At 39.7% G+C, this 27,071-nt stretch overlaps 3 protein-coding genes across 5 annotated transcripts; 1 reads left to right on the top strand and 2 right to left on the bottom strand.

The window, feature by feature from the left end:
• Positions 1-3,434: 3,434 nt before the first annotated feature.
• LOC147307958 (ubiquitin carboxyl-terminal hydrolase 37-like) lies at positions 3,435-8,499 on the bottom strand. 2 transcript variants are annotated; one of them, XM_086272695.1, is made up of 15 exons: positions 8,374-8,499; positions 8,120-8,175; positions 7,751-7,823; positions 7,558-7,641; positions 7,002-7,057; positions 6,701-6,757; positions 6,469-6,600; positions 6,254-6,377; positions 6,017-6,168; positions 5,812-5,911; positions 5,589-5,665; positions 5,303-5,411; positions 4,635-4,692; positions 4,308-4,465; positions 3,435-4,221 (listed from the first exon to the last, which is right to left on the bottom strand). In XM_086272695.1, the coding sequence occupies exons 1-15, from the start codon at positions 8,398-8,400 to the stop codon at positions 4,216-4,218; spliced, it is 1,269 nt and encodes a 422-aa protein (XP_086128821.1). In that variant the 5' UTR covers positions 8,401-8,499; the 3' UTR covers positions 3,435-4,215. The 2 variants fall into 2 exon arrangements, with proteins under 2 accessions (XP_086128821.1, XP_086128820.1); XM_086272694.1 differs by lacking the exon at positions 3,435-4,221 and having other exon boundaries at positions 4,281-4,465.
• A 1,716-nt stretch (positions 8,500-10,215) lies between these two features.
• On the top strand, positions 10,216-26,630 carry LOC147307956 (uncharacterized). Of its 2 annotated transcripts, XM_086271009.1 has the most exons (18): positions 10,216-10,437; positions 13,103-13,228; positions 13,296-13,439; positions 14,052-14,197; positions 19,390-21,586; positions 21,896-22,056; positions 22,894-22,919; positions 23,059-23,091; positions 23,188-23,277; positions 23,689-23,760; positions 23,869-23,957; positions 24,070-24,172; positions 24,432-24,534; positions 24,614-24,666; positions 24,771-24,849; positions 25,071-25,543; positions 25,743-25,936; positions 26,045-26,630. In XM_086271009.1, exons 5-18 carry the CDS (start codon positions 21,555-21,557, stop codon positions 26,187-26,189), a joined length of 1,653 nt encoding a protein of 550 aa, XP_086127135.1. In that variant the 5' UTR covers positions 10,216-10,437; positions 13,103-13,228; positions 13,296-13,439; positions 14,052-14,197; positions 19,390-21,554; the 3' UTR covers positions 26,190-26,630. The 2 variants fall into 2 exon arrangements, with proteins under 2 accessions (XP_086127135.1, XP_086127136.1); XM_086271010.1 differs by lacking the exons at positions 23,869-23,957; positions 24,070-24,172.
• Positions 11,941-20,598, bottom strand: LOC147307957 (acyl-coenzyme A thioesterase 2, mitochondrial-like). The gene is made up of 4 exons (XM_086271043.1): positions 20,424-20,598; positions 15,841-16,296; positions 15,282-15,469; positions 11,941-13,636 (listed from the first exon to the last, which is right to left on the bottom strand). The coding sequence occupies exons 2-4, from the start codon at positions 16,289-16,291 to the stop codon at positions 13,028-13,030; spliced, it is 1,248 nt and encodes a 415-aa protein (XP_086127169.1). The 5' UTR covers positions 16,292-16,296; positions 20,424-20,598; the 3' UTR covers positions 11,941-13,027.
• Positions 26,631-27,071: the final 441 nt, after the last annotated feature.

Genomic DNA, 27,071 nt, shown 5'->3' with positions numbered 1-27,071 from the left:
GAATGGGCAATTGTTTGCATCGTCTGTCACACCAACCCTCTGCATGTCCTCCTTCACTACATCCACAAACCTCCTCTGTGGCGTTTCTTCTTTGTAACATAAATCTGTAACATATTGTTAAATAGTCTAGTCCAGGGGTCGGCAACCAGCTGTGGCACGCGAAAGGTTGTTAAGGTTAAGGTTGTCTCCTTGACCTGGAGACAACATATAAGATGACACCGCCATGGACCTCAACCTGCAGGCTTTGTGTTACCTGCTTCTTTATACAGGAGCATGTAGGGGTGGACTGCCTTTTTATTTGATTACCCTTTTCTCATGTTTTTCTTAGTTAGGGACATTTTGGGGGACGTTATACTCTTACTTGTTAAACACATGCTCCCATCCACTCTCTTGGTCCAGAAGCTCCATAATCCAAGTGTCCCAACTCAGGTCTGATGGCATTTTTTCAGTGGTGCTTTTAACCTCTTGAGAACTTTCACTACATTCCTTACTTGATGCAGAAAGAAGAAAGGAGTCAGGGATGCATAGCAAGCACAACAAGACACCAGCAGCCCAACCTTTCACCAACTGAAGACATTTGCAGCACCATAAAACATGACAGAGAAGAGCTGGGACTATGTGAAAGGGTGAAGTGCTGCAGTAAAGTTGCAATGGTCCTATCTTTTATACAGTCTATGGTTCACTCTATTAAGATGTGATTATTTCCAAGGTCCATTTAGTTTTAGTTAGCTGAAGCTAAACCAGAAGTTAAAACGAGATGGTGAAAAACATTTTTAGTTAATGTTACGACTGTTGTCGTAATGTTGTCTCATATGTAAATCTGAGTGTGCAGGTGCCTTTCCGTGATTGGTGCATCCATGGGACGGCCCATACAGATTGGCTAATGACCTGGAGACAACATATAAGATGACACTGCCATGGACCTCAACCGGCAGGCTTTGTGTTACCTGTTTCTTTATACAGGAGCATGTAGGGGTGGACTGCCTTTTTATTTGATTACCCTTTTCTCATGTTTTTCTTAGTTAGGGAGATAAGACATTGTCATTTGGTTTTATTCTTTTCATAAATAAGTTTTGTACATCCTTTAGATACGGTCCCTTTTGTTTGTTGTTTTGGGGTCCACCCCGAAGCTATAGTTCGCTCCTTTCCTTTGTTAGAATTCAATCACTGTGAAAAAAAATCACCATCAAAATTGTACTGGTTGTGTGATGTGCTGCTTGGGGTCAGACAGGGGTGGATCACCCTTATATTATGGTCTGGCCACCCTTAGAAAGGCCATAACACTAACTAAAATGAAAATTAAAACTAGACTTATAACTGGCTGGTGTCCTTACCAGTGACCTTGGGTCTGAACTGTGGGCTCCTCTTTCCAGGTGTTCGTACTGCCTGAGTGGGACCAAGATGTGCTATCTCGCCTCTTTTGGGTTTTCTGCATGTTTCTGGCTCAACATGCAAGTATCCACTTCTTGACGTTCGCTGTTGGTTGCAGCCACTTGAGGTTTTTGGGCTCATTTGGGTTCTCAACACTGGGTGACTTTGATGGGAGTGAAAGCATCCTCACAACATAAATCACCACACTACCTGCTTTTGTTTCAGATTTTTTCTTTATCCTTGTTAACATGTTTGGGTACTGGGTTTACCTGTAATGCATTTTGTGCTCCAAAAGCTGTTATTTTGTGCAGCTGTGCTCCAAAAGCTGTTAGCATGACCTTTTTTATCATTAGATTGTGCCACACCAGCATCTGAGAGAAAAGCTTTGAGTTTGATTTTGTGTTTGTTTTGCAGGCACTCAGGAGAATAAGTCATGATGTTTCTTGTGTTTGTCATGCTAGTATCTCAGTGCTTGTCAATCACCAGTCAACAGTGTCACCACTGTGAACAACATCCTTCGACTGTTCGAGCCAAAACCTTCGAGAAGTCCCTGCAGCCGCTTCAAAACTCATCACTGAGCTCGATCTCTCTTTTAACACGCTGGAGACAACAATGAAAGAGGACTTTCTTTCATATGCTGCTTTGAGGGCTTTGTTCGTGAATAACAACAGAATCAAAACCATCCATGAAGAGACATTTCACCCGCTGATTAATTTGGAGAAACTGGACTTCCACAAACCAGTTGGAGACTTTGTCTTCTGGATGGTTTCAGAAGCTGATTTCTCTCCACTATTTCAATCTTTTGGGAAAAAAATATACAACACTGAGTCCGGGAAACCTTTTCGTGCCACTGAGGAGCTTGAAGACCCTCTATTTTTGAGGAGCTTTCCTTCAGTCTGTCAGTGAAAGGGATTTTGTTGAACCTTGAAACTGCCGTGACCCTGTCCAAAGACCAGCTGGCCACCTGGCCGGGTCAGTCATGGATATTCACAAATACCCCATAGTACTGGTGGAAAAGAAATATCGAGGGAAAATCCATGTTCAGACCATGTTCAGTGTGTCGTGACACTTGCACGATGGAAGAACACACCCACTTGTTGGTGCCAGAAGAGCCACTGAGAAATTATTGTTTTAGCTGGCTCATTACAAGTCGATGGCTGGTCACCTGGAATAGCATAAAACTCTGGAGCGAATAATTGCCCGATTTTACTGGCCAGGAAACTGTTTTAGACTTAGAGCTTTTTATTGTCATTGTGCAGTTTCTTGCACAGTGAAATTGGGTAAGTGGAGAGCCGCTGTATCTGTGCGCACCACCATCTTGCATTTCTTGCATGTTTGGATATGCGCCGATGGTGTGCGTCCAATGGTGTCAGCTGGTGAACCAGCTGGTCATTCAAAAAGCACCTTTATGCCCCTCACCATTAATGGAGGTCCCATTTGAGCGCATTGGCATGGACCTCATTTTATCGATGAGAAAAAGAAAGTCTTTAGTTCAGCTGTTGTTAACTGATCTTGACTTTGTTAATTAAACACTGCAAACCTGCCTTCAGTGTGTCCTGTACATGAGGTCATTTAGTACACCACAGCACGGTGAGTTTTTTTGAGCTGATGAAGTTCAGCCAAAACAGGAAACTTGCAGCAGGAGACAGCAACTTGTTAAAATGTTATAAAAGGTACAATGAAAGATTTTCACCCTACAGGGTTGTCAATGATCCAAGGATAAATGTCTAATTTGGTAAAAATTTTATAAGCCATTTCTGGAGAGACTGCAGTGGAAATGTTGTCACTTTTGGACTTTGCTACCTGCAGCTAAACATTTGCAGCTAAATCATTTATTTAAAAGCAGAAGCTGCAACTGATCGAGGGAATATTTGTCTGAAAACTTAAACTGAACTCCAAGGGTACCATTGCTCCAGCTTACCATCTTTACCTGAGTGAATCAGTTTGTTGAACAATCTAAATGATTCAGAAACTTCTGTGACATCAACTTAACTAAGGCTCATTACAAATTTCACAAAACACTGCTGAATACTTTTAATATTTTTTTATTAGTTATTTTTGTTTTTGTTGTTATTTTGATTTTAATAAAACAAAATAAAATAAAGAATTAAATCATTTCTTTGTTTTTTTAAATTTAATTTATTTTACAAATAAATTAATAATAATATTAATAACAACAATAAAATTAGTGCTGTCAGCGTAAACGTCATTAGGTAAAATGACGTTAACGCTGACAGCACTAATTTGTTGTTTCCAGAGAGCAAGCCAAACACTGGTCCAGAAAAGGACGATCTCTAGTAGATTTTGTTTTAACCTCCTAGGACCTGGTGTCCACATATGTAGACATAACATTTTGGGTTGTCTAGACCAAAATACAAAATTTTGCTCTTCAAAAACCTGATATCCACTTATGAGGGAGGACATTACACTGCCACTGTTCAATCGAAATTTAAAATGAATGTCCTCATATGTGGATCTCATTCTTTTGAGAAACAAAAAAAAGATAGTCCGAATCTGATGTCTTTGTTTTTACATTCATCAGGTCCCAATCAACCCAAATGGCACAGAGAAATTAAAAATGCATGCCATGAAAGTTCAGGTCTTAGGAGGTTAAAAATGTCCCTGCTGATGAGACCAGTGAATGTGGGGCGACGGTGGCAAGAAAAAACTCCCTCCTGGAGGAAGAAATCTTGGGAGGACCAGGCTCTCTGGGAGGACCCTCCCTCCTGAGGGCAATACTTACCTATACTTGTCCTCCAGTGTGCGATGGTGGGCTGGGACGACTGCTTTTCCTTCTCAGCATGACGATGACCTTAACTTCCTTCCTTCCTTCCACTTCCTGTTTCAGAACTGAGAATGAAGACAAAACTGGTTAACAAGGTAACAGGACATTTAAAAATTCTCTCACTTCAGGATGAGATGCTGTGTCTTCTTACGTTTCTCTTGTAAAACAGGATGTAGGCCGAGTGCTGCTGTTCCTCACAAACTGCCGATCCGGTTGTGTGGAGCACCTGTGCGTCATTATAGGTGAGCCAGCGATCTGATGTAGAGTGCTGACTCTCCTCAGGATGGACAGAACTACAGATGTAGTGTCCTGAAATCACATTAAGACAAATGAATCCAACTTCTGGAAGTCAACTGATTCAAGCAAACAGTGATTTTGACTTAGTGCTTCTTAGAACATCAAAAGCTTTTGTGTGTGAGTCCTTCACTGAAAAGTAGCAAGTTTTCATTTTCTGTTTGTCACAAGTCTGTTGTTTTACCTGACTCTGTGCCTCCATAATGACTGATGATGCTGACAATACTATAACAGCCACCACCCTGAGAAGGAACAAATCCAAAGAGTGTTAGTTTCATAAAGTCTCACATCAGTGCCACAATTAAGCTGATTTGCTGAGGCTACGTCCACACTAATGCGTTTTCGTTTGAAAACACATCGTTTTCTCTCCGCTTTGACCTCCCGTCCACACTGAGACGGCGTTTTCCTCAAGGAAAAACACAGCATCTTGAAAACGCTCTCGAAAACGCATACATTTCAAAACGGAGTTGTCCCGTCGCAGTGTGGACACTCGAAAACGCAGACTTTCTAAAACGATGACGCATTTTAGTCATGTGATGCAGTCATGTGAGCAATTAAACAAAGATAAGCCGAGTGCATTATACAGCAGTTGTTTTGATTGCTCTCAACTTTGACAGCCCTAAAAACGATTAATATCAGTTTGTACATGCTCCGGATAGCTTTTCTTCAAATTCTGTAATTCTCACTCACTTTTGCGCATGCGCAGGACTGGAACATAGGCGTTTTCGGCCGTTTCAATGCAGACGCACAACTATTTGAAAATGACTGAAAACGCTAGTGTGGACACGGAGTTTTCAAATCTATCCGGGCTAGTGTGGACGTAGCCTGAGACGTTCTGCAGTCTGTTTTTACCTGATTGGATGGCACCACCAAGTCCCTCTGCAGCCTGACGGGGTCATCCACCTTCTGAATCTTGTAGGTTTGTGTAAAGCCAAACCTCTTCAGATGCAAGATCAGAACTCTGGCAGAAAAGAAAAAAAACACAAACAAGGCAGAAAATAAGAAGAATGAGTGTCAAACACAAACAGAAGATGGGAGAAAACGACTGCTCAAATATTGTCTCGAAAAACTCTGATATTTGATGCGCCACAGTTTGGAAACCTGGTCAGTCGATCAATTCTGATGTGACCTTACTCACCTTGGCAGTGTATCAAAAGACGACTTCAGTTCTGAGGCCGTCCCTCCACAATCGCAGCGATATTCTATTTCTTCTTCCTGAACAACAGCACAGAGAAAACAGGCTTTATGGTAGAAAGAAATCTCAACATATGCACACACACACACGCATACACACAAACACTAACAAAAAAGGTGTGTTAAGATCGCTGATACGACAACTCTATTGGAATTTGTGATCTTACCTTCAAGTATGTCTCTAACATGTTTATCACAGACCCCTCTGGAACCAGGTCAAGAGACAAACTGGTGAATTCCTCTTGCTGTGATGAGTGGTGACCGCAGCTACACATTTCAGGAGTAACGTAGTTAAAGTAAAGATCAGGTACGTGGAAAAGAGGTATATGAAAATATTGCAACCAGCTCTGCGTTTCTGAAAGACAGGCTTACCTCTTGCATGTCCTTATGTTCTCCATTTTAAAAATGTGATGGTCTTCTACTGGGCAGGTATAACTTTGGCCCAGGAGAGCTGCGTTCCTCTCCAGGCGAGGTGTGAGCCTTTTGACCTCATTGAGGAACAATGTTAGGAATTCATGAGCGTCCTGAAAGAAAAGCAGAGAGATTTAAAACAGTACATCAAAATCAGAAGGTAAAGCAAAAAACGAAATGTCCAAATAGCTGACGCACTTTCTGTGCACTGCCGGTGTATTCGGCAGCTTGCTTGCTGAATGCCTTCTTAAAAGCTCTTAGGTGGTGATCTTTAAGGCCATAATCTGTCGACTCATGACAGTCCCTGACATCAATAAGCCTTCTGTAGAAAGGAAGGGTAAACAGACATTTCTGCTGTTAGATCTCTTTGTTCTTCAGGTGTTTGAAGAAAGTAGAAGGTTGACGTAGCGCACCTTAAGAGCTGAGCTTCTGGATCTGTGCTCCACAAAACCCCCTGACGCCTGATGTCTCTTATGAACTCCTCAATGTTGAGGAGGCTCTGCAGGCAGGAGTTCATGTAGCAGGTGTTTCCGATGTTTGGAAACCTGACACACACGCGCAACGTTTACAGTATCAGTGTAAAATAATTCATTTTCTCCACTTTGACAAAGTGACCTTTGATCTTTGTGCACCACGTGTACTCACCCGAAGCGGTCTATAGTCCCAGTTTGACTTTTTATTTTTTTCCCACCGCGTGCTACACTGCTCCAAAAAGGTAAAAACACAAACACAAAATTAGGAAAGATGTCAAGATTCTGAGCAGTGTATGTGCATGTATGCATGAGCTTTGACGCTGAAACATTTTGGAGGACGTCCAAAAGTAGTAAAAAAGATGTAAATACACAAGGTGGAAGACAAATGCCAATAAAAGGGAAATAAAACAGCTCCAACTAAACCACTGCTATAAATATCTCCAGCAGCATTAAAGAGTGGCGCATTTCTTTACCTCTGATGAGACGTAGAAGGAATTTCCTTCTCTGCCACGTTTTGTTTGTGTAATTTCTGTTTAGAAACAAGAAAAGCAACATCAGTAATGGCATAAAACAAACATACCAAGGGAGTCTCTCCATGAAAAGTGTCCAGTTAGAAAATTTGGTATTATTTCATATTATTTATCACTTTAGTGAGCTGTCAGCTCATGAAGCAGATATATAGGAATATCTTTAAATAAAATAAAAACAATTTATTCATGCTTTAAATTGAGTTTTAAAGTTTGTCCTATGAAATACAAAATCCTTCATTTGGTTGTGATCAAAATTCAGTTTTTACAGAAATCATCCATTAAGCTTCATTAAAAGATTCAAAAATGCTTATTTACCATAAAAAATATTTAGAGAAACATCCTGCAAGTCCCTTCAAACTTACCTTTCTGTGAAAAAAAACCGTTTAAACATCTTTGAACTTAATTTGAGGACATAGATGTGCTAAATTGCTCTTAATTCTTCTCATTTAACTGTGATGAGTAAATGCTTGATGACAGGGACTCTTTCCATAAAACATACCTTCCAGAATTTAAAAAGAAACCAGCGACACTTCTTTTGTGTCTTCACAGTGCTGCTCTCTGCCTCTGCATCGCTGTCAGTTTGCTGCAGAGGACGAACAAACATAAGTTTATTAAAAAAGTAAAGTCACTTTAAATTAACAAGTGCAATTTAAAGAGAAAGTGCATTTCATATGTTTTGAGTAAAAGCAAACCGAGGAACAGCAGAAGTGTCTCCATTTTCTCTTCTTCTTTTGACCATTTTCAGCAACAGAAGCATCCGGGATGCTGATGAGGACAAAAGTGTAAATGTTATTTTTCAAAGTGGAAAATTTTAACAAGGAGTACATGCTGGAGATTGCAGATAAAAATTAATAACTGTAATGGAACAAAATCATGTATTTTGTACATTTACACTCTACATTTTCAAACGCTAATCTCTGAATCAATATAAATTATAGACAAGACTAGAAGTAGTAAAAGATGTAAATACAAAACACCAATAAAAGGGAAATAAAACAGCTCCAACTAAACCACTGCTATAAATATCTCCAGCAGCATTAAAGAGTGACACATTTCTTTACCTCTGATGAGACGTAGAAGGACTTTCCGTCTCTGCCACGTTTTGTTTGTGTGATTTCTGTTTAGAAACAAGAAAACCAACATCAGTAATGGCATAAAACAAAGTATATGGTAAGAAAATACAATATCCTTCATTTGGATTCAAAATTCAGTTTTTACAGAAATCATCCAAGAAGCTTCCTTAAAAGTTTCAAAAATGCTTATTTACCATAAGAAAATATTCAGAGAAACGTGCTGCGAGTCTCTTCAAACTTACCTTTCTGTGAAAAAGAAGTTTAAACATCTTTGGACTTGATGTGATCGCAGCCAAAATCTCCTCAGCTTTGCAAAAGTTCAACTGAAAACAAGCAGTCAGAGGTTGTATATTTATAAACTTTCAGCATAGAATGTTCATACCCTGAACAGCAAACATCATCATTATGATGTATGGGGCTAATTTGCATATTTTGGAATGTATGCTCATTTGAACTGTATGGCACTCGTCTCCAAGCAACTGCTACAAAATACAGGTCAAGTCAAGTGGCTTTTATTGTCATTTTAACCACGTGCAGAGGTACTGTACAGAGTGAAATGAGACAGCGTTCCTCCGAGACCCTGGTGCTATATATGACATATACGGACAAACCCAGGACTACATAAAGTGCAGTGTGCATAAATTGCAAAAATAAACAAGACAAAACAGTGCAAAACTAGACAGAACAGGACGATACAGACACAAGACAATGGAAATATGCAAAATGCTGAGTATTGTGCAAAAGTAACTAACGTGTGTGAAGGTGTGCGTGTGCCAGTGCAGTCACTGAGTGTTCAGGGGTCTGACGGCTTGTGGGAAGAAACTTTTCCGTAGTTTGGTAGCGAGGGCCCGGATGTTCTGGGACCTCTTTCCAGAAGGCAGCAGGGTGAAGAGTGTGTTTGAAGGCTGTGTGGGGTCCTCCAGCGAGCGGGTGTTATAAGGAGGGGAGAGGGACTCCAATAATCTTCTCAGCTGCTCTCACAATCCGTTATAGAGTACTGCGATCTAATGCGCTGCAGTTACCATACCAGACAGTGATGCAGCTACTTAGGATGCTCTTGTTAGTCCCACTGTAAAAGGTGGTGAGAATGGATGGTGGGAGATGGGCTTTCCTCAGCTTCTGCTTGAAGTAGAGACGCTGCTGGGCCTTCTTGGTTATGGAGCTGGTGTTGAGGGAGCAGGAGAGGTTCTCCGCCAGGTGGACACCAAGAAATCTGGTGCTCTTGACGACCTCCACAGAGGATCCATTCATGTTAAGTGGGCAGTGATCCCACTGTGCTCTCCTGAAGTCAACAATCTCTTTTGTTTTGTCCACGTTCAGAGACAGGTTGTTGACTCTACACCTCTACAGATGGCCCGCAGTGCAACCCTTCAGCTTCCTAGTCCTATATACAAATTTAAAGACCTAGGAGACTTACTTCTCGTCACAGAGTTGTAGCATTCACAAGATTTTCAGAAAACTTGAACTCAAGGTCAAGGTCACTGATATTCAAACTGACCCCAGAACTTTAGTAGATGCACCAATGGTATCAATTCAAAATCCTACGCTTCTCGTTCTCGAATTATTGTCTTGACCAAGCTGAGTATACAATTATGAAACAATCATTTTCCATTTTTATTTCACTATCTGTAACTAAGACAAATAAACAGTATTTGGGACACAAGTCACTATTAAAGTGGTTAGTGAGACTCCACATCTGATAACAGTATAACACACTGCTTATTTATGTAAAATTGTCACTGAAGGGTGCCATTGCTACCATGCAGTGTTTAAAATAATCCACTGTCCCAGTTTGTGCTCAGTGTGCATGAAATGCTTTACACCAAACTCCACTCAAAAAATTTGCCAATTTAAATACGTATCATTAGCAAGCAAGCAACCACACTATAAGTGCCCACTGTTAATTCAACAAGCTGTTAATATTAGATCCATTTCAGACAGTGGCAGTAATATTTTACACTGGGCAGCAAATCAGCACAGCAGGATCTTTCAGAGTGAGACAGAAACTCTGTGTCCTATTTTTTGTTAATTTTTAATAGCTCTTGCACAGCCACTGTTAATGTGATACCTTTGCACCAGATACCCTCCCATGCACCCATCAGTAAAGACTTCTTTTCTAAAGTATGAAGTACTCAGATACACCTTTCTGTACTCCTTACAGGACAATAAACCACTGATAAAAATTTCTGTAGTTAAAAAGGGATATTTGACATGAGAACACTCAACCGTTGGAGGTTATGTGAGGCCTGGAAGGTGGGACTGCTGGAAAATTAAAACGTTACGGCTTGAGTTCCACAAAGCTCAAGGTAAATAAAATACCTTTACAAATTTCTTCCATATTCTTAAAAAATTCTGATAATTTCTTTAATATCTTTTAAAAATTCTGATTGTAGCAGCCAAAAAGGAAATCACAAGGTATTGGCTCTTTCCCGGGCCGCTCAGGATATCAGAGTAGAAAAATATTGTGAATAAGATTTATGTGATGGAATCTACAGTTTACAGTTTCAGTACGACTTAAGTGTGCTTTTGTCAAATTATAGAGCAGATTTATTAAGCTCCCTGCGACCCTGGAAAGGATAAGCAGAAGCGAATGGATGGATGGATTTATCAAGCTTCTGCCGCCAGACTTTCCTGAAGTCTCTTCGGTTTAGAAATTTAGATTAAAATACTCTTAGAACTGCATATCTCTAAAAGTAAAATACAAAAAGAAACCCCCAAAACACTTTTGATGAGTTTAGAAAAACAACAGAACTACAGCTGGATATTTGAATTATTTTAAATTATAATACCAAGAAAATCACAACTAAATTAAAGGCTTGAGCAATGTGTGATGTGGTTAACTGTTGTTGTGGAAGTTTTCCATTTAAATAAAGCCTGCAGACGAGCGGTGAGTGGTAGCTAACAGTCTTTAATCAAAACACACAAAGAACAGACAACCAGGCTTGGTGGAGAGCCTACATGACCGTGGGGCAGGTCAGCAGAGTCTCCCCTGAGTCTAACATGGCTCTCAGTTAAATACCTTCTCCAGGAACAAAAGGCAGTACACAGCTGTTTCACACCTTAACCTCCTAGGACCTGGCGTCCACATATGTGGACTTCCCATTTTGGGTTATTTAGACTAAAATACTCAATTTTGCTCTACAAGGGCCTGATATCCACTGATGAGGACATTATACTGCTACTGTTCTATCAAAATTTTAAACGGATATCCTTATATGTGGCTCTGATTTTTCATAAAAACAAAAATAAGGTAAAAAAAAATCTGGTAATTCTTTGTTTTTACATTCATTGGGCCCCAATATGCCCAAATATCAAAGAGAAATTAAAAATACATGCTGTGGAAGAGTTCGGGTCTTACGAGGTTAAGGTTCACACTCCCTTGCTACCTACCAGAGTCCTCAAAGAGACAAAAGTTTCTTCCTGTGGAGCTGTCTGCTTCCCCCAACTTCCTTACTACACCCCCACCATTTGTCTTATAGTATGAGTGTGAAACATGTTAAAATCCAGTGGCACCAAGGCATTATACAATAAAATAATGTGATTAATACATAAGTAAAAGAAATTCCTATACACTGTCAACTGTGATTGGTGTGTGCGAGTGTATTATGCTCAAGGAGCTTTTAACTGCACAAATGAGCAGATTTGTGAAGTTTAGCTTCAAAATGTGTTTTTATATGTTCATTATGATTTTGAAATATGCACTTGTAAATAGCTTTCTGTATGTTTACATTTCTGTGTGTTTGTGTGGAGCAGGGATTTGTGAGCACTCAAAATTCACACAGTGCACACATTTGTAAAATCTTTTTTTTTTTAGATCATTTTGAGATGTATTATTTCCATAAAATATGCAACAGCCCAAAGAGAGTTTTACATGCATGTTTTTTTCTTAAAACCAAAACTCACTGAAGAAAATGAGTCACTAGTCCGTGCTGTTTCTTGATGTACCCGTGATCTTGTGGACTTATGACGGACTTGAGTCGCAGACCAAATATGGTTCAATACAAAATATGCTCAAAGCAAGTGAATACCTTATTTCTAGTGACGACTTGTGTGGACTTAGTACCTTACTTACTACCTTAAAATACGAGTAAACCATTAAACAGGAGTAGCTACATTGTCTCACCTTGTTTTGTTTTTTCTTCTCACATAATAACAAACTGCTTCCACCTAAAGTTAAGAAATTAATCTGTGGGTTGGACCATATCAATAAAGCCATTTTTAGTTTCCCATTTACACATTATATATATTTGAATATTTTTAATATGTTATGTTTCATGGGTCATCTTTTTAATTTGCTGGTCTCTCAGAAAGGAAACTGTGTAAATTAAACTTTAAACTGAAGTCTATTTGTCAGCTCATTATTCTTTGTTGCGTTTTTTTTAGGCTTTAATAGTTTTAACACAATTGTTTTTTGTTGTTGTTTTTAATTACAACATAAAGATCAATTTACAAAAGATAAGTACAGTAATGTGGGATCAAATAACAAAATCAGCGTTACGCAAAAATTAAAAACATGTATCTACACTCATCATATAATGTTTTTGGCACTGTGATGATGGAACAAATAGCCAAAACAAATAAAAAGTAATTTCAATGAAACATTAAGAAAGGCCGACTGGAAATAAACCATAGCTGACTGTAGAGTCCAGGATAAGCAGACAGAAGATCAAGTGACAATCCCAAAAAATTATAAAGAAAAATGAAAAAAGAAACATGTGTACAGGGCTCAGGAGATACAGGAGGGGAAGACATGTGCGAATCATAATTTCACCTAAAATTTCAAACTGTCATATTAACAACTATTATATTAATTATAAAATGTGATTTTCATACAGTCAATTTGCTGTCATGATTTATGTTTCTGTAACTCAAGCTTTCTAATCATCCTGTTTGAATCTATAACTTGGCTTTAGTCTGTGCTGCATCACAACTCAGGTGAGTTTTGAAGAAATCCTGGATCTTCTTCCACAGGTGGATCTCAGCTGCTATGTGGGCCTTGGGCTCACCTCCCCACAGCACTCGTTTGCCTACACCTGCATTGAAGCTGGAGGGGCAGTGGGGTGCATAAGGTGGCTCCAACATGTGTCCAGCTCCAGGGTAAAAAACAGTCTCAAAGTTCTCCTTCCCATGATGCTTAAGTCTCACTACCATTTCATCCATGTAGGCTTCGCTGTCCCAGTTGAGGTCATCTCCTACAACCGCAAAAAGAAAATGGCTCTTGGCTCGTTCAATGGGGATCAAGCTGCCCTTATTCTTCTCTGCCAGGGGATCTTCAAGAGCATCCTTTATGATGATTGCACCTGACTCGGTGGGAATAAACTTGCTTTCGTCAAACAGTATTGATGACAGGATCTGCCGTTTCTTGTAGTAGAGAGGCGTGACCACATTGGCGTTACAGGCATTCATGCACACTATGGCCTCGACACCTGGCACAAAAGCAGCGAGTGCCAGTCCGATATTTGCTCCCTTGCATCTTGACATTATGCCAACTCCTTTACTGCCCACCTGTGAAATAACACAGAAATTAAAAGGCGATGCAAATCTATAAAACATTTGGAGCGCAGGGCTGACTCTACCTGTCATTATTTTCATTTTTGTGGACTACATATGCATATTACCATTACTAAATAAACAAACACATTCATATATGCACAGTGAAGCTATCATGATCCGGGTGAGTGGCTGGAAACTTCTACCAGGGTCTTGAGTCTCCTTGGTATCTGGCCCTGGGCAGGGCCGTCATATCTCCAACAGCTTCACTCACCTGGAGCTGAGTTGAGGCAATCAGGCTAAAGAGATTTAAGCCTTACACTGATATTCCCTCTCCAACAGTTTGTCAACTACTTCATGTTGGTAGCTGGCTCTAATGCTCCATGTTATTTGCCAAGTGCTTTTCTTACCTTGTTCTCTTGTGCCCTAGCTTTTCCCGGAACCTCCAAAACCCTTACCCCCAAATTAAGCTAATCTCTTGAACCTCGGATAACCCAGCTCTTCTCTGGAAATCTCTCCGTGCTTCACCTGCCTGCCCTCCTGCCATCACACTCCTTCGGAACCTACGGAACTCAGGTCAGCCATCTCACACCGTCTAACTCACGCCCCCTCTCCCTCCAAGCATCTTTCACTCCACCTGCAAGTAAGCAAGACATATAGCCATGCTCACCTTTTCTAGTACTCCCCTTTTACCACAGTTCTAACTCCACGCTCCTCAGTGTGATCGCTCTATGTACCAAGCCATGCTACAGTTACCCCTTCAAGCCCAATTTCCCCCACTTGGCCCCATGACCACGTTATCACGCTACGCAGAGCCGCTGTTACATTCTACAGTCTATTCCTCTTTTGGCAAATCTCTCAAGCTCCTCCAGATTTTATTGGCTTCTAGCATGGACCTTGGTTCACTTCACACTGCAAATTTTTGTTTGTTCTCGTGATTGTCCTTTTTGAGACTACAATTCTAGATTCTAGTGTCTTGGCAGTAGTACTGGGGTCTTTAGACACATCTATCACTAGTTTTCTTTCTAGAGTGTTTGAAATCTTTTGCTTCCTACCCTGCCAAGCTTGTTCTGTACTGTGTGACTCTCTTGGCTGAATTTCTTAACTTTGCATATTGAAACTTGGAAATGCTGTGATAACTTTGTATATCTATTTCTTGCTTAGAGATCTTCAACATTTCTTATTCTATAAAATTATAAAAGGATTTCTTCTGTTTTTGGGGTGATGCGTTCTCAAGTGACAGCTCAAACATTGCACAGCAGTGGCTTCTACTATCAATAAAAAGGTCAATTTTTCAGGGGGCTGATAATGTTGATCTTGAAAATTATTATATGTTAGAAATTATTATGTTATTGTGTGATAATAGAAACAATTCATGTTTTCTCAAGAAGATTTGTGCGATTACAAAAAATATGTCGTAAAGCTGAGGCTTTATGCTCTCTGAAATTTATTCAATTATCTGAATGAATGTAAATGAGAGTATTTCTGAAACTCCACTTAAGCTAATTAAGATCCCCATTAGCTACAGGAATACAGCAGATATTCCACCTGGGATCTACAAATTTACTCTCCTCTCTGAGAATGCACAGAGTATAGAAACATAAACTTTCCTTCAGTATGAAACATCTTTCTGCTGTCTGTGCGCACTAGAGCAACTCACCTTTGGTTGCTGTTTTAAGAAATTCATTGCTTCTTCAAAGTGGTCCAGATGTGTCTCTGTGATATTGTCACCCTTCTTATTGTACACCGCCACTGAGAGAACCACAAAGCCTTTGTTAGCCAGTAGACTGGGTCTTGCCTCAGATACTGAGGTGGGCAAATCCAACACAGCAGGAAAAGGACCTTTTCCTGGAAGAAAGAAAAAAGATTCTAATCAGCAGCAAGTCATATTTTAAATTTTATTCTTAATTTCTCTGGAAGCCAGTGAAGGGACGCAAGAATAGGTGTAATATGTGACAGTCAGCTATTTTTTGTTAGCAGTCTTTCAAACAAAGGTCTTGCTGCATTCTGTACTAACTGGACATGAGTTGTGGAGGACTGAGAAACGCACCTGAAATGTGAACTACAGTAAGCAAGGTGGGAGAAAATTAAAATTTGAACTAGAAGTTTCAGATGACTGAATGACAGTTAAAGTTTAATTTCAACAATGTTGATTTAAAAGCTGGTTAATGTTAAATGAACTAAAATGAACATAGAAACCTAGGAACCACCTCCAGTACCTGGAGGAGTGAAAAGGACTCCACGGATGTTCCCTTCATTGACGGGAACCCTGGTGACCCCATCTCTCATCAGAAGCCTCTCATTCATCATCTCTGCCAGTAATCTGCCCTCCTCCTCATGCACAGAAAACTTCACCACCTGGGGGTTTATGGCATTTGTCTTTAGATATATTTTGTGCATGGTATGTGGCCTCATGGAACACAGCAGACCCATGGGTTCTACTCCAACGTAGCTCCCACCTAGCGAGGGGTCTCTTTTCAGGTCGACCTCCCCACTGCCATCAGCCCTGTAGGTGGCCGAGGAGCTGAACACCACTCCCTTGTCATCAGTTAATTTGGCTCTCATGTTGACAACCTGCCTTGGCCTCAGCCCGGCCACCTTCACCTGAATGGGCTCATCAAACATACATTTGATGCTTGGCAGCAGCTTCAGTCTCACTTGAGAGGACATCTTTTCTGAAAAAGAGAAAAAGATTGGACTTTATGAATGTAAGATAAAAAGTCCCCTTACACAATACTTTTTGTAAGAAATTTCAGAGACAGATCGATCCATATTACATTACATTATGTTTATTAATTACACCAACAACCCACTGTCCCAGTTTGGTCTCTGAGTGCAGGAAACCCAAATCCAAACTCCACTCAAAAAATGTGCCAGTTTAAATATGTATCATTAGCAAGCAACCACACTATAAGTGCCCACTGTACTCTCTGTCAATAATGTTAATACTAGATCCATTTCAGACAGTGGCAGTAATATTTTACACTGGGCAGCAAATCAGCACAGCAGGATCTTCCAGAGCGAGACAGAAACTCTGACTATTTTTTGTTAATATTTAACAGCTCTTGCACAGCCACTGTTAGTGTGATACCTTTGCACCAGATACCCTCCCATGCACCCATCAGTAAAGACTTCTTTCTAGTTAAGTAAATGGTTTGCATGGATTTCCATTAAAGGTTTTTTTTATGTTCAGTACAATTATTCAGTCACTCGTTGAACTTCAGGCAGTTTTGATTCCCGTTTTCATGATCACACAGCCACTTCAAAAGGTAAACACCAACTTCAAAGTGATATTTCTCTTCCATTGTTTACAATTAAACTTTTAAAAACAAAAAATTTGAATAGATGTTGATTAGGACAAAAGGTCCCAAATCCATGCCATCAATGCATAGTCACAATTAATTAAAAGTTAATAAGACTTGCAAGGTGGTAACACAAGCTGACTGGAAATAACAGAGGCACAAAGAGTCCAGGATAATCAGGAAAAAGTGATCCAGTGATACAGTCCTGCCTGGCAGGATGATGTGTTCACAGAATTTGATATATATTCTGTCATGCAATCAGTTAAACCAGGGATAGGCAACTCCAGGCCTCGAGTGCCAGTGTCCTGCAGGGTTTAGATCTCACCCTGGGTCTCGCACCTGAATCAAATGATTAGTTCATTACCAGTCTTCTGGAGAATGTCAAGACACGTTTAGGAGATAATTTAGCAATTTGAATGAGCTAAAACCTGCAGGACACCGGCACTTGAGGCCTGGAGTTGCCTACCCCTGGGTTAAACTGTTATTGATTTCTCAATGTTGTTCACAAATTACATTCTCTATACCCTCAAAGCAGTCCTGCAGCTTTGAGGGTATTCACAAGACCGCCTTGTGAATATGGGTCTTTTAACAAGAGGAATATATCTCCACGTTGGGTGAGTGTTGAGTAATTACATATGAGAGCATGAGGGTGGGAATGGATGTTTGTATCTGGTCGGGTATCAGACGCCACCTCTCTGGGGGCATCTCGGGCCCTCCAAGGTATGGAGGCCTATCTCCCCCCACCACTTCCCCTGCCAGTGACAGACGCCCTCAGACATCAGTGCGTTGGTGGTTCTTTGTGTCCGGGGATGGGCGCCCAGGTACACACCGACTCACTCCTTGGTGGCTGCTTGTCGGGGCCTGGAGCCTGGGGCTCGCTCGGACCATTTCGGGGGTGGGGTGCCCTCAGCCTCTCGGCCTGGGGCTCGGTCACTCAGGCACAGCTGGCTGCCAGCGGAGCTCACGGGCACGTCACTGCAACCCCCCCGGCTTCTGCTCCGCGGCTGCTGAGTGACCCCTCATCTGGGACTCTCGTCAGCTCTTTCTGGGATAGTGGCGCGGCTGCCCCTCTGTTGGTCTTCCTTGGTCTCTTGTGTTCTGGGGGCCTCTGGATGTTTGGAGTTTTGATCTCCTCCATACCTGCTTCATGCCCTGGTGGATGGGGCTGTGGCTCCCCACACCCTCTAGCACAGCGGTCCCCAATCCCCGGACCGGTACCGGTCCGTGAGTCGTTTGGTACCGGGCCGCGAGAGTTGAGGCTCAGGTGTGAAATGTATGGTTTTCAGGGTTTTTATCGTTTTTCAGCGTTATTTTGTTATCGTTTTTATCGTTTTTATCGTTAACTCGGTTTTCCTGGGTCTTTTCACGTGTGTTATGAATAAATCTTCTTTTTTTCGGTACCGGTACTAGTTTTATTATGTTGTATTTATCCGCAACACCTTAAAGGTCCGTGAAAATGTTTTTGGGCATAAACCGGTTCGTGGGGGCAAAAAAGGTTGGGGACCGCTGCTCTAGCAGATCATTACATGAAGGAACCTTTTAAAAACAAGCGCGTTCATGCTTACAGGTGTACACACGGGTGCTCACACACACAAACTACACCCTTTTTGGCTCCTACCTCAAAGCACACTGTGTTCTGTCGATCTTACGTGCTGCACAATAATGTTTAATATTTAGTATTTACCGTTATATTCCCATAGATCATCGTGATGTTGTTTATTCTATTGCTCTCGTTTTCTTCTGCTTGTTTTCTTTTTTCATTCCCAACAGGTGAAATTAAAAAAAAGTATCTACTGTTATCTATTGTTAGCTAGTTTATTGTGAGGGTGTTGTTTTTAGATTAGATTAGATTAGATTAGATTAGATTAGATTAGATTAGAACTTTATTAATCCCTCGGGTGGGTTCCTCTGGGAAATTCGATTTCCAAAAAAGCACAGCACCGACAGAAGTTACAGAGTTACAGAATATTATATACACACACACACACACACACACACACACACACACACACACACACACACACACACACACACACATATATAAATACAGAGACAATATAAATAAAATATACGAAGGGGATAAATAGAATAAATAGGAATAAAAGATAAAAATACAAGTGAATTGCACATTTCAAGTATTGAGGTCTATTGCACTGTTGACTATTTACAAAAGTATTGCACAAAAGGTATTGTACAGTGAGGTGAAGAGGCACTACAGCTTAGTTGTTCCCCCCTCCTTTGTCCTCCTGTTTCCCCTCCCTCTCCCCCCTCCAGAGAGGAGTTAAACAGTTTGATGGCGTGTGGGACAAAGGAGTTTTTAAGTCTGTTAGTTCTTGTCTTGGGGAGAAGCAACCTGTCACTGAACAGACTCTTCTGGTTGTTAATGGCCGTGTGCAGAGGATGCCTGGCATTGTCCATAATGTCCATCAGTTTCTTTAATGTCCTTTTCTCTGCCACTGTCACCAGAGTGTCCAGCTTCATGCCGACCACAGAGCTAGCCCTCCTGATCAGTTTCTCCAGCCTGGATGAGCCTGGATTTCTCCAGCCTGGATTTATTATGTTGCTCTTTGTTTTTTTTTCTTCCCCCCTTTCTCACCATCTCTTCTCCCCTCTATTTTTCTTTCTTTCTCACCCTCTCTTTCTTTCACCCTGTCCTATCCCCCAGTCATGTCTGTCCCATCTTTAAAAAATGAAAATAAAATAAATACATAATTATAATAAAGGTCAGTTAAATGGACCAATATGGCAAAGCCACGATGATCCACTTGGTAAAGTAAATCCACTTGGCATCTTTCTTGGCCTTCAGACAACAATTCTGATGGCTAAAAATCCAAACGGGACAGGCAAAAATAAATAAATAAATAAAATAAAATAAAATTATATATATATATATATATATACACACACACACACACACATATTTATATATAGTCATATATTTATAGTGGCTAACCTGTTAGAACTGCATGTCTTTAAAAGTGAAAGAAAAAAAATGAAACAAACGAAAAAAACAAACACAGAAGCTCAGAAAAACAATAGAACTAGAGCTAAAAAAAATTTTAATTAACACAACTGAATTAAAGGCTTGAGCAATGTGTGACATGGTTGACTGTAAATAAATATATATTTTTATAAAAAAGACTACACACACACACACACACATAAAATAAAATAAAATATGCGCTCAATGCTCAGTGACATTTTTAACAAGAGAAATGGGAGATTTGTGATGTTCAAATTTTTAATTACGTTTGAATTACGTAAATTATCACTGTACTGTAACATGTACAGTACTTGCAAAATAGTTTTCCATATGTTTACATTGCTGTGTATCTATGTGGACTGGAGCACGGATTTGTGAGCACTCAAAATTAACTCAGTCCGCACATTTGTATATCGTAGATTATTTTCAACCTTTCGAGACAAATGTATCTCCATATATGTGCAACAGCCGAGAGTTTTACAAGGATGTTTTTTTTTTCCTTAAAACCAAAACTCACCGAAGCGAATGAGTCTGGTGGTTGGTTTTGTTTCTCGAAGTACCCGTGATCACGCGGACTTAAGACAGACTTGAGTCGCAGCCCAAATATGTTTTAAATTCAAAATACGCTCAAAGTACGCTTCTGGTGACGACTTGTTTGGACTTCGCCTTAGCCAAGTATCCCAGAATGCATTTCAAACGAAATTCAGAACTGGAAGTAAAGTTCTGAAAAAGCACTGTTTCTAGTGCATAAAATAGTGCGACGATTTCGGCGAGAATGTAGCAACATTAAATATCCGGCCAAATTATCAAAATATTACCTATTTGCAAAAGTTAAGCACAAGATATATAATTTTTTAGGATATATTATATATATATATAATGGGTGACGTTTGCTTTTCTGCAGTGGTTTATTCTTGAGAAAATCGGTTTTGCAGAGTTTAAAGTCAGCCTGCAAAAAGTGTCTGATTTTATTTCACTTTAATGTGTTGACATCGGTGTTTTTACCCACCACAGTCGAGCCAGCCGCCGCTTGTTAACCGCTTAAACGTTCGTGCGCTTCTACACTGAGTTTTAGGGTAGTATGTAACATGTCGATCTGTTCCTGGATATCCTGAAAGCCGATGTCAAATCAGCTCCAGAAATGATCATATTATATTTCAGCTGTTTTCAAAACAAACGTCTGTAGGTAAGTTTGTAGATTATTTTAGAATGCAGAAAACAGGTCATTTTAACATCTGACCTGATTGTTTTTGTTGAGTTAGCAGCATGATCCTTGAATACATGTACAAGAGTAACATAATATTTTTTAATATTATAGTTCATACAGCACACACATGTTACTGAAAGGTTACAAGTCTGTTGATTGTTCAGTCATTGACTAATCAGTCACCACACTGAAGTTCTTAACAACTGATTTGTTAAGAAGTCAGTCCACCGTTTGCTCCAGTCTTTCCAGAGTGCTTCACACTGATGGTCCCTTTAAAGTCGAGCATTGTGCAAGAATGAACTTTGCATGCCCTGGACTTTCAAACTATAGTCGGGTTCCTGATAAGTGGATACAAACAACTCAAAACGGTGAACTGTAATTGTCGCTTAACAGTAAAACTGGGTTGCAGTGTTTGTGAATGCAGCTTTATTGAAACTGTAAATGATGTCTGACAGAGGGCGCTCGAATAGAAGGTGTGAGAAGTTATTATAGAATATTACTGCTTACCTGTACTAAAAGAATGGAGCCGGTATATTTCGCTCTCAGATTGCTGCTTTACTTGAGGTTCATAGGATATTTAAAAGTAGAAGGCAACACTGGTTGGTGATGGAGATTGTTGGTCAGACCTAGAAACTGTATGTGTGTTACAGAGCTTTTTCTGGCTTTTCTTTTATTCTTGCAGAGGATGTTGTGCTTATTTTACGGACGATCTGATTTCCTGGACGATCTGATTTCCTCGTGTCAGCATTGTTCCCACATCATCATAATTAATGTTGTTCCAGGTTCAACATTGCAAGTGACCAATCACCTTCTTGTGACGTCATTCCTTTGCGACTTCGAAATACCCGCCTTCGAGTATTTCGAAATACAAGTGAAGAAGCGAAAAACCGCCGCCTGTCCGCCGAATTTGAAGTCAATTTAGGATACTTTCCTTTAATAAACGGTAAGCATTATACATATGTTCCTCACTTGGCTTGCTGTTTGTTTGCTAGCGATAGGCTACTTGACGACAGCATTAGCTAACCAGTGTTCTCTAGACCAGCGTTCCCCAACTTTTTGGGTGTTTCGTGGCCCGGGGGTTGGGTCAGGCAAAATTGCAGTAGCTTCCCTGATCATTTTACAAACATAAGTGAAGAGAATCTGGACTAAAAGGCCTAGACTTATGGTTGTGTGCTGAATCTATGAATCAAACTATCACCTGGAAACATAATTAACTGGTCCATAGCTGTGAAACTGGACATGAGTTCTTGATTCTATGGAGATTAACAGTAATCCAGAAATTTACAAATTTGTCCTGGTACATCGCGTAAATGTTGTCCCAGGGACATCGCGTAAATGTTGTCCCTGGGACATCGCGTAAATGTTGTCCCTGGGACATTGTGTAAATGTTGTCCCTGGGACATCGTGTAGAAGTTGCCCTGGGACATCGTGTAAATGTTGTCCCTGGGACATCGTGTAAATGTTGTCCCTGGGACATCGTGTAATTGTTGTCCCTGGGACATCGTGTAGATGTTGTCCCTGGGACATCGTGTAAATATTGTCCCTGGGACATCGCGTAAATGTTGTCCCTGGGACATCGCGTAAATGTTGTCCCTGGGATATCGCGTAAATGTTGTCCCTGGGATATCGCGTAGATGTTGTCCCTGGGACATCGTGTAGATGTTGTCCCTGGGACATCGTGTGATAGCTTGTAAATAATGGAATGAAAATTATTGATTGTTATTAACTTGTGAAAAAGAAGTGTAACAAATCCACATGTTATGTTCTTACACCCTTACAGAAACTGTGACTCCTTCACAATGTCAGGTAAATGTCAACTCATGTTGAATAATCAACCAATCAAGCCTTTTATTATCACATGCAATGTTATTGTACAATTTACTTAATGAATCGTGTTCCTTAGTTCTGTTTTTATTTATATGTATTTATTTATTTGTTTTATAAGGTAATAGATGGCCTAATCTATTTGCAGTGTGAGGTATGTTGAAAAGCTTGTTTGATCATAATGACATAGCATGTTTACGTTTTTTGTAATGTATTTGAAAACATAGGTGTATTTATGTTATTTTTATAGAATTTCCCTCACATTTATCCAATACCAAGCCAAATCACTGGAAAAATTTTGGATGGGTCCACAAGAGCACAAAGTGCATACTTTTTGAAGGTATGACTTGGACTGTGGTAACTATGTTCTTATCACAAAGGGTTTATAAGTTGCCACTATAAACAAACAGCATTTTCCAAAATTGAAGCCTTGTCAGAAGAACCTGAAACATACCTTTCTGAAACCTTTTCTGTGTAAAGACTTGTTCAAAAGCAATGCACACAGATTAAAACATTTCTGTCTTGGCCAACTGATAAAGAACACCAAAAATTGAGTGGTGCGTGTTGAGTCTGTGGTCTTGATTTGTTTTGTACACACTATAGAAATTAATTAATGTAAACCAAAAATGACACTTTCTATATGTTTGTGTATCTGCAGAATTAATTACAAGTCTCACCTGACAAGCTTTTGCAGTTTTGCAGTGTCATTCTTGACAGAAAAACATACTTGTCACATTATTTTTATTTCCAGAAAAACATCTTTCAGATGTATGAGAAATTGATTGGAGCCTGTCTGGAAAACGGCAGCCACTGGACCTTGTTTGTAAGTTGCACAGATTTTGCACTCTCTCTAGTGCATGATACTTTTCAGTGTCCCTCATTAGGAAAGCTCAAGGCCCAAGCCTACCATATCCATCTTTTTACAAAACAGTTTTGTGACATACCCAAGAGGACCATAGTCTATATGAATTCATTTGGCGAGTCGGAGGTCAGAAAAAGTGCGGTGTTGAAAAACTGGAGGTAATTAATTAACATATTTAACATAACATATTTAATTTAATTGAAATCATTACCGAACGTGGTTATTGATTTCTCTATATGCTTTTTATTTGTAATAACTGCGATCTCTCAGCTCATTTGCTTCAGCAAGAGGCTGCGCTGGAGAGTGGACCTTGTCACATGTGAGCCACCCACATCAACAGGATGGGAACTCATGTGGAGTGCATGTCATAATGGTACTGAAAACTATAGCTTTAACCTATATAAGTAATGTTTACATTTTTGCCTATTCAGTTTTTAAAGCCTTAGAGGCAGGATGGTAAAATCTCAATTTTTTTTGTAGATTGAACCATTTCAGCAGTAATGCTTTGCTTTGGTTGCTCTGTTTTTTTTTTTTTTCTCGGGGGGGGGGGTTAAAAACAAACAAACATTTCTTTGTTAATCTAATTCTTTTTGTTCTTTTTTTTTTTTTTTTTCTTCTTCGTCAATTATTAGTTTGCCCAATCTCTCATTGACGGTAAAACACAAGTGGAGGAGTACAACACTGAAATCACAAAGCTCAGGTCCCGACTTTGCCACTACTTATTTTCCTCAATAGGTAAAGATAAAATTAGCTGCCTTCTTTTTCTCTAACATTGGAAAATGTAACTTGTACTTAAACAAATTATATTTTGCAGATCGAACTAGGAAGTGCAGTCAGTGCTGGTGTGTGATTGCAGCCAAAGACCGGGTACACTATGACATGTCCTTAGCCATATAGATTGTTTATTTAATGGACTTTGTTCATTTGTTTTTTGTTTGTTTATTTCTTCTTCTTTTTTTTTTAATTCACAGGTGCAGTGCCAGAAATGTGGTGCATACAAGCACATGCGTTGTTCAAAGTCTGTTTGTGGCATCTGTATCTTCTGTGAGAGTAAGTCACAATATAACTAAACAATGTCCAAAAATGTTTAAAGTGAATTTTTTTTTCGTAATTTTGCCTTTGCACACCAGGACTGTGTAATTAAAGTGGACGTTTCAAGATCCAGTTTTTACACAAAACTATTTTAGACATAACTGTGTCGTATTGTGGGGATTTCTCTTCACAATTAAATTGATATAGTGCTGTTTATATCATTCTTCTTTATGTAACAGCACAGTGCAGCACAGCAGAGGGAAAGGAGTTGTGCAGCATAGTGGGTGGCTATACAGGAGGAGCAATAGAAGTAGCCAGTGAAGAATGTCATCAGGGAAAGCATCAGGCAGCGAATGACAAAGGAAAAGTTCCTAAGGGAGAGAACATCTGCAGCAAATCGACAAGTAACAGTGAGATAGGAAGACTGACAGTCAGAGATGAAGGTACACAGACTGAAGACAAAGAAAAAGAAGCAGAAGTATACGGCACAAGTCTGAGTACAGATAATGCTGCTGCTGATGATGTTGACAGGATCGATGCAGATACAGAATTCCAAACTGATTCAGAAGGAACTAGTACAGTTTACAGAGTGCATGGTCGCTTATCTGTACCAAGCTCAAAAAAGAAAACCTACACAATAACAGAAGACGAGATCAAGCGCAGAATCAACGCAGAGAACATGTCAGTTCATGTTTTCAGAGGTTTGATTGGGGTAGATATACATTTCGTGATTTTGATGTCACCTGAAATAAATCCGGGTTACTCGTATCAATGAAGTGACAATGTGGCTGGAAATTGTGCATTTGCTGCAACATATACACAATTACACCATGTAAACAAAAGCATTTAACTTTGTGCGCATGTGTGTGTCTCTCTCTGCTCTTTTGGTGTTTGCACTTTTTCTTTTTTAGGGCCGTAAAGCCAAACTGCCCGCAATGATTCTTGACAGGCCTAAGAAGGCCAAAACTAAAGTAACGGTGTTTAGTGTTCTGAGTGAAGAGGAGGCTGGGGAGCTAGCCCTCGGGTTTGCCGGAAGATTGGCCTGCGATGTCACAACAGACATGGTCTGTAAAGGCATCGACCATTCAAGTGCTGATATGACAAAGTAAGTTAGTAAAACAATATGAAAGTTGTATCTTTTTTGGTATTATTTGTCATTTCCCCGTATTTGGGTTATTGGTGTAACATTGTTAATCTTACTTTCTAATAACAGACAGACTCTTCTCAAAATCCAACACAATCTTAAACATGAGCTGACTGATTCCTCAACCTTCAGTTTGCTGACACACACCTTTGGCCCCGCTGCACTGGATTCTGTCATTTCATTCCTGTGTGAAAAACTTGATCTTGTCTCTTAAATAATGAAACCTTTTGTGACTTTTGTTTGTTCTGTAAATCAGAATCTTGAAAATTGTTCATTGTTGTTCTAAGTTTGTGTTAACTATTTGGCAAAAATGATTGGTTCCTAATCCAAACAGCATAATGACTGTTCTAACACATATCTTAAAAATGCTACAAAGAAAGAAAATTATCACATATGTTTCAATATGAATGTAATTGTGTCACACTCGGTTTGTAGTAGCTTTCCTGTTTTATTTTGAGTTTTGGTATGTTTACACTGTTATTTTTATTTCCCGTGTGTTCGTCTTCCCTTATTAGTTTTACTGTATTTAATTAGTCTGATTTAATAACTTATAATTATTTACTTTCCAGTGTGTATATATGCTCCTCGTTTGGATTATTGTTTGTTTGAGTTCTGCCTGTCTTTTCTATTAAAGATTTGGACTTTTGGACTATTAGTGGACCTCGTAGGTTTTTATTCTGTTCAATTGGTAATTGACTGGGTTTAATTTAGTGGCCTGGAAAACAGGCCAGAGGGGTCTGGTCATTTTAACCCCCTAAGACCCGAAATCTTCCATGGCATGCATTTTTAATTTCTCTTTGATATTTGGGCCGATTGGAACCCGATGAATGTAAAAAGAAAGAATTACCAGGTTTTGGTTTTTTTTACCTAATTTTTGTTTCTGAGAAAAATGAGAGCCACATATGAGGACATTAATTTGAAATTTCGATAGAACAGTTGCAGTATAATGTCCTCATAACTGTATATCAGGCACTTGTTGATCAAGATTTAGTATTTTGGTCTAAATAACCCAAAATGTGATGTCCACATGTGTGGACGCCAGGCTGGAGTAAAGTGTTAGAGCTATTTATACCTATGTAAACTTTTATACACTGGT

This window comes from Aulonocara sp. 'chitande type north' Nkhata Bay, linkage group LG18, assembly GCF_057382095.1.
Source record: "Aulonocara sp. 'chitande type north' Nkhata Bay isolate Kocher_YH1m ecotype deep benthic linkage group LG18, A_spYH_male_GT1.1, whole genome shotgun sequence".
Lineage (NCBI taxonomy): Eukaryota > Metazoa > Chordata > Actinopteri > Cichliformes > Cichlidae > Aulonocara > Aulonocara sp. 'chitande type north' Nkhata Bay.
This window is presented reverse-complemented; position numbering and strand designations above follow the sequence as displayed.

Coding starts and splice junctions, on each gene's coding strand:
- LOC147307958 (XM_086272694.1), bottom strand. CDS start 8,400: ATGTTTAAACTTCTTTTTCACAGAAAG. Junction 5,412..5,588: donor TCTTTTGATACACTGCCAAG/GTGAGTAAGGTC, acceptor CTTTTCTGCCAG/AGTTCTGATCTTGCATCTGA. Junction 4,466..4,634: donor TTATGGAGGCACAGAGTCAG/GTAAAACAACAG, acceptor ATGTGATTTCAG/GACACTACATCTGTAGTTCT.
- LOC147307957 (XM_086271043.1), bottom strand. CDS start 16,291: ATGTCCTCTCAAGTGAGACTGAAGCTGCTGCCAAGCATCAAATGTATG. Junction 15,470..15,840: donor AGTCCTTTTCACTCCTCCAG/GTACTGGAGGTG, acceptor TCTTTCTTCCAG/GAAAAGGTCCTTTTCCTGCT. Junction 13,637..15,281: donor TCTTAAAACAGCAACCAAAG/GTGAGTTGCTCT, acceptor GTTATTTCACAG/GTGGGCAGTAAAGGAGTTGG.
- LOC147307956 (XM_086271009.1), top strand. CDS start 21,555: ATGATGTCTGACAGAGGGCGCTCGAATAGAAG. Junction 23,761..23,868: donor GCAGCCACTGGACCTTGTTT/GTAAGTTGCACA, acceptor TTTACAAAACAG/TTTTGTGACATACCCAAGAG. Junction 24,850..25,070: donor CATCTGTATCTTCTGTGAGA/GTAAGTCACAAT, acceptor TTTATGTAACAG/CACAGTGCAGCACAGCAGAG.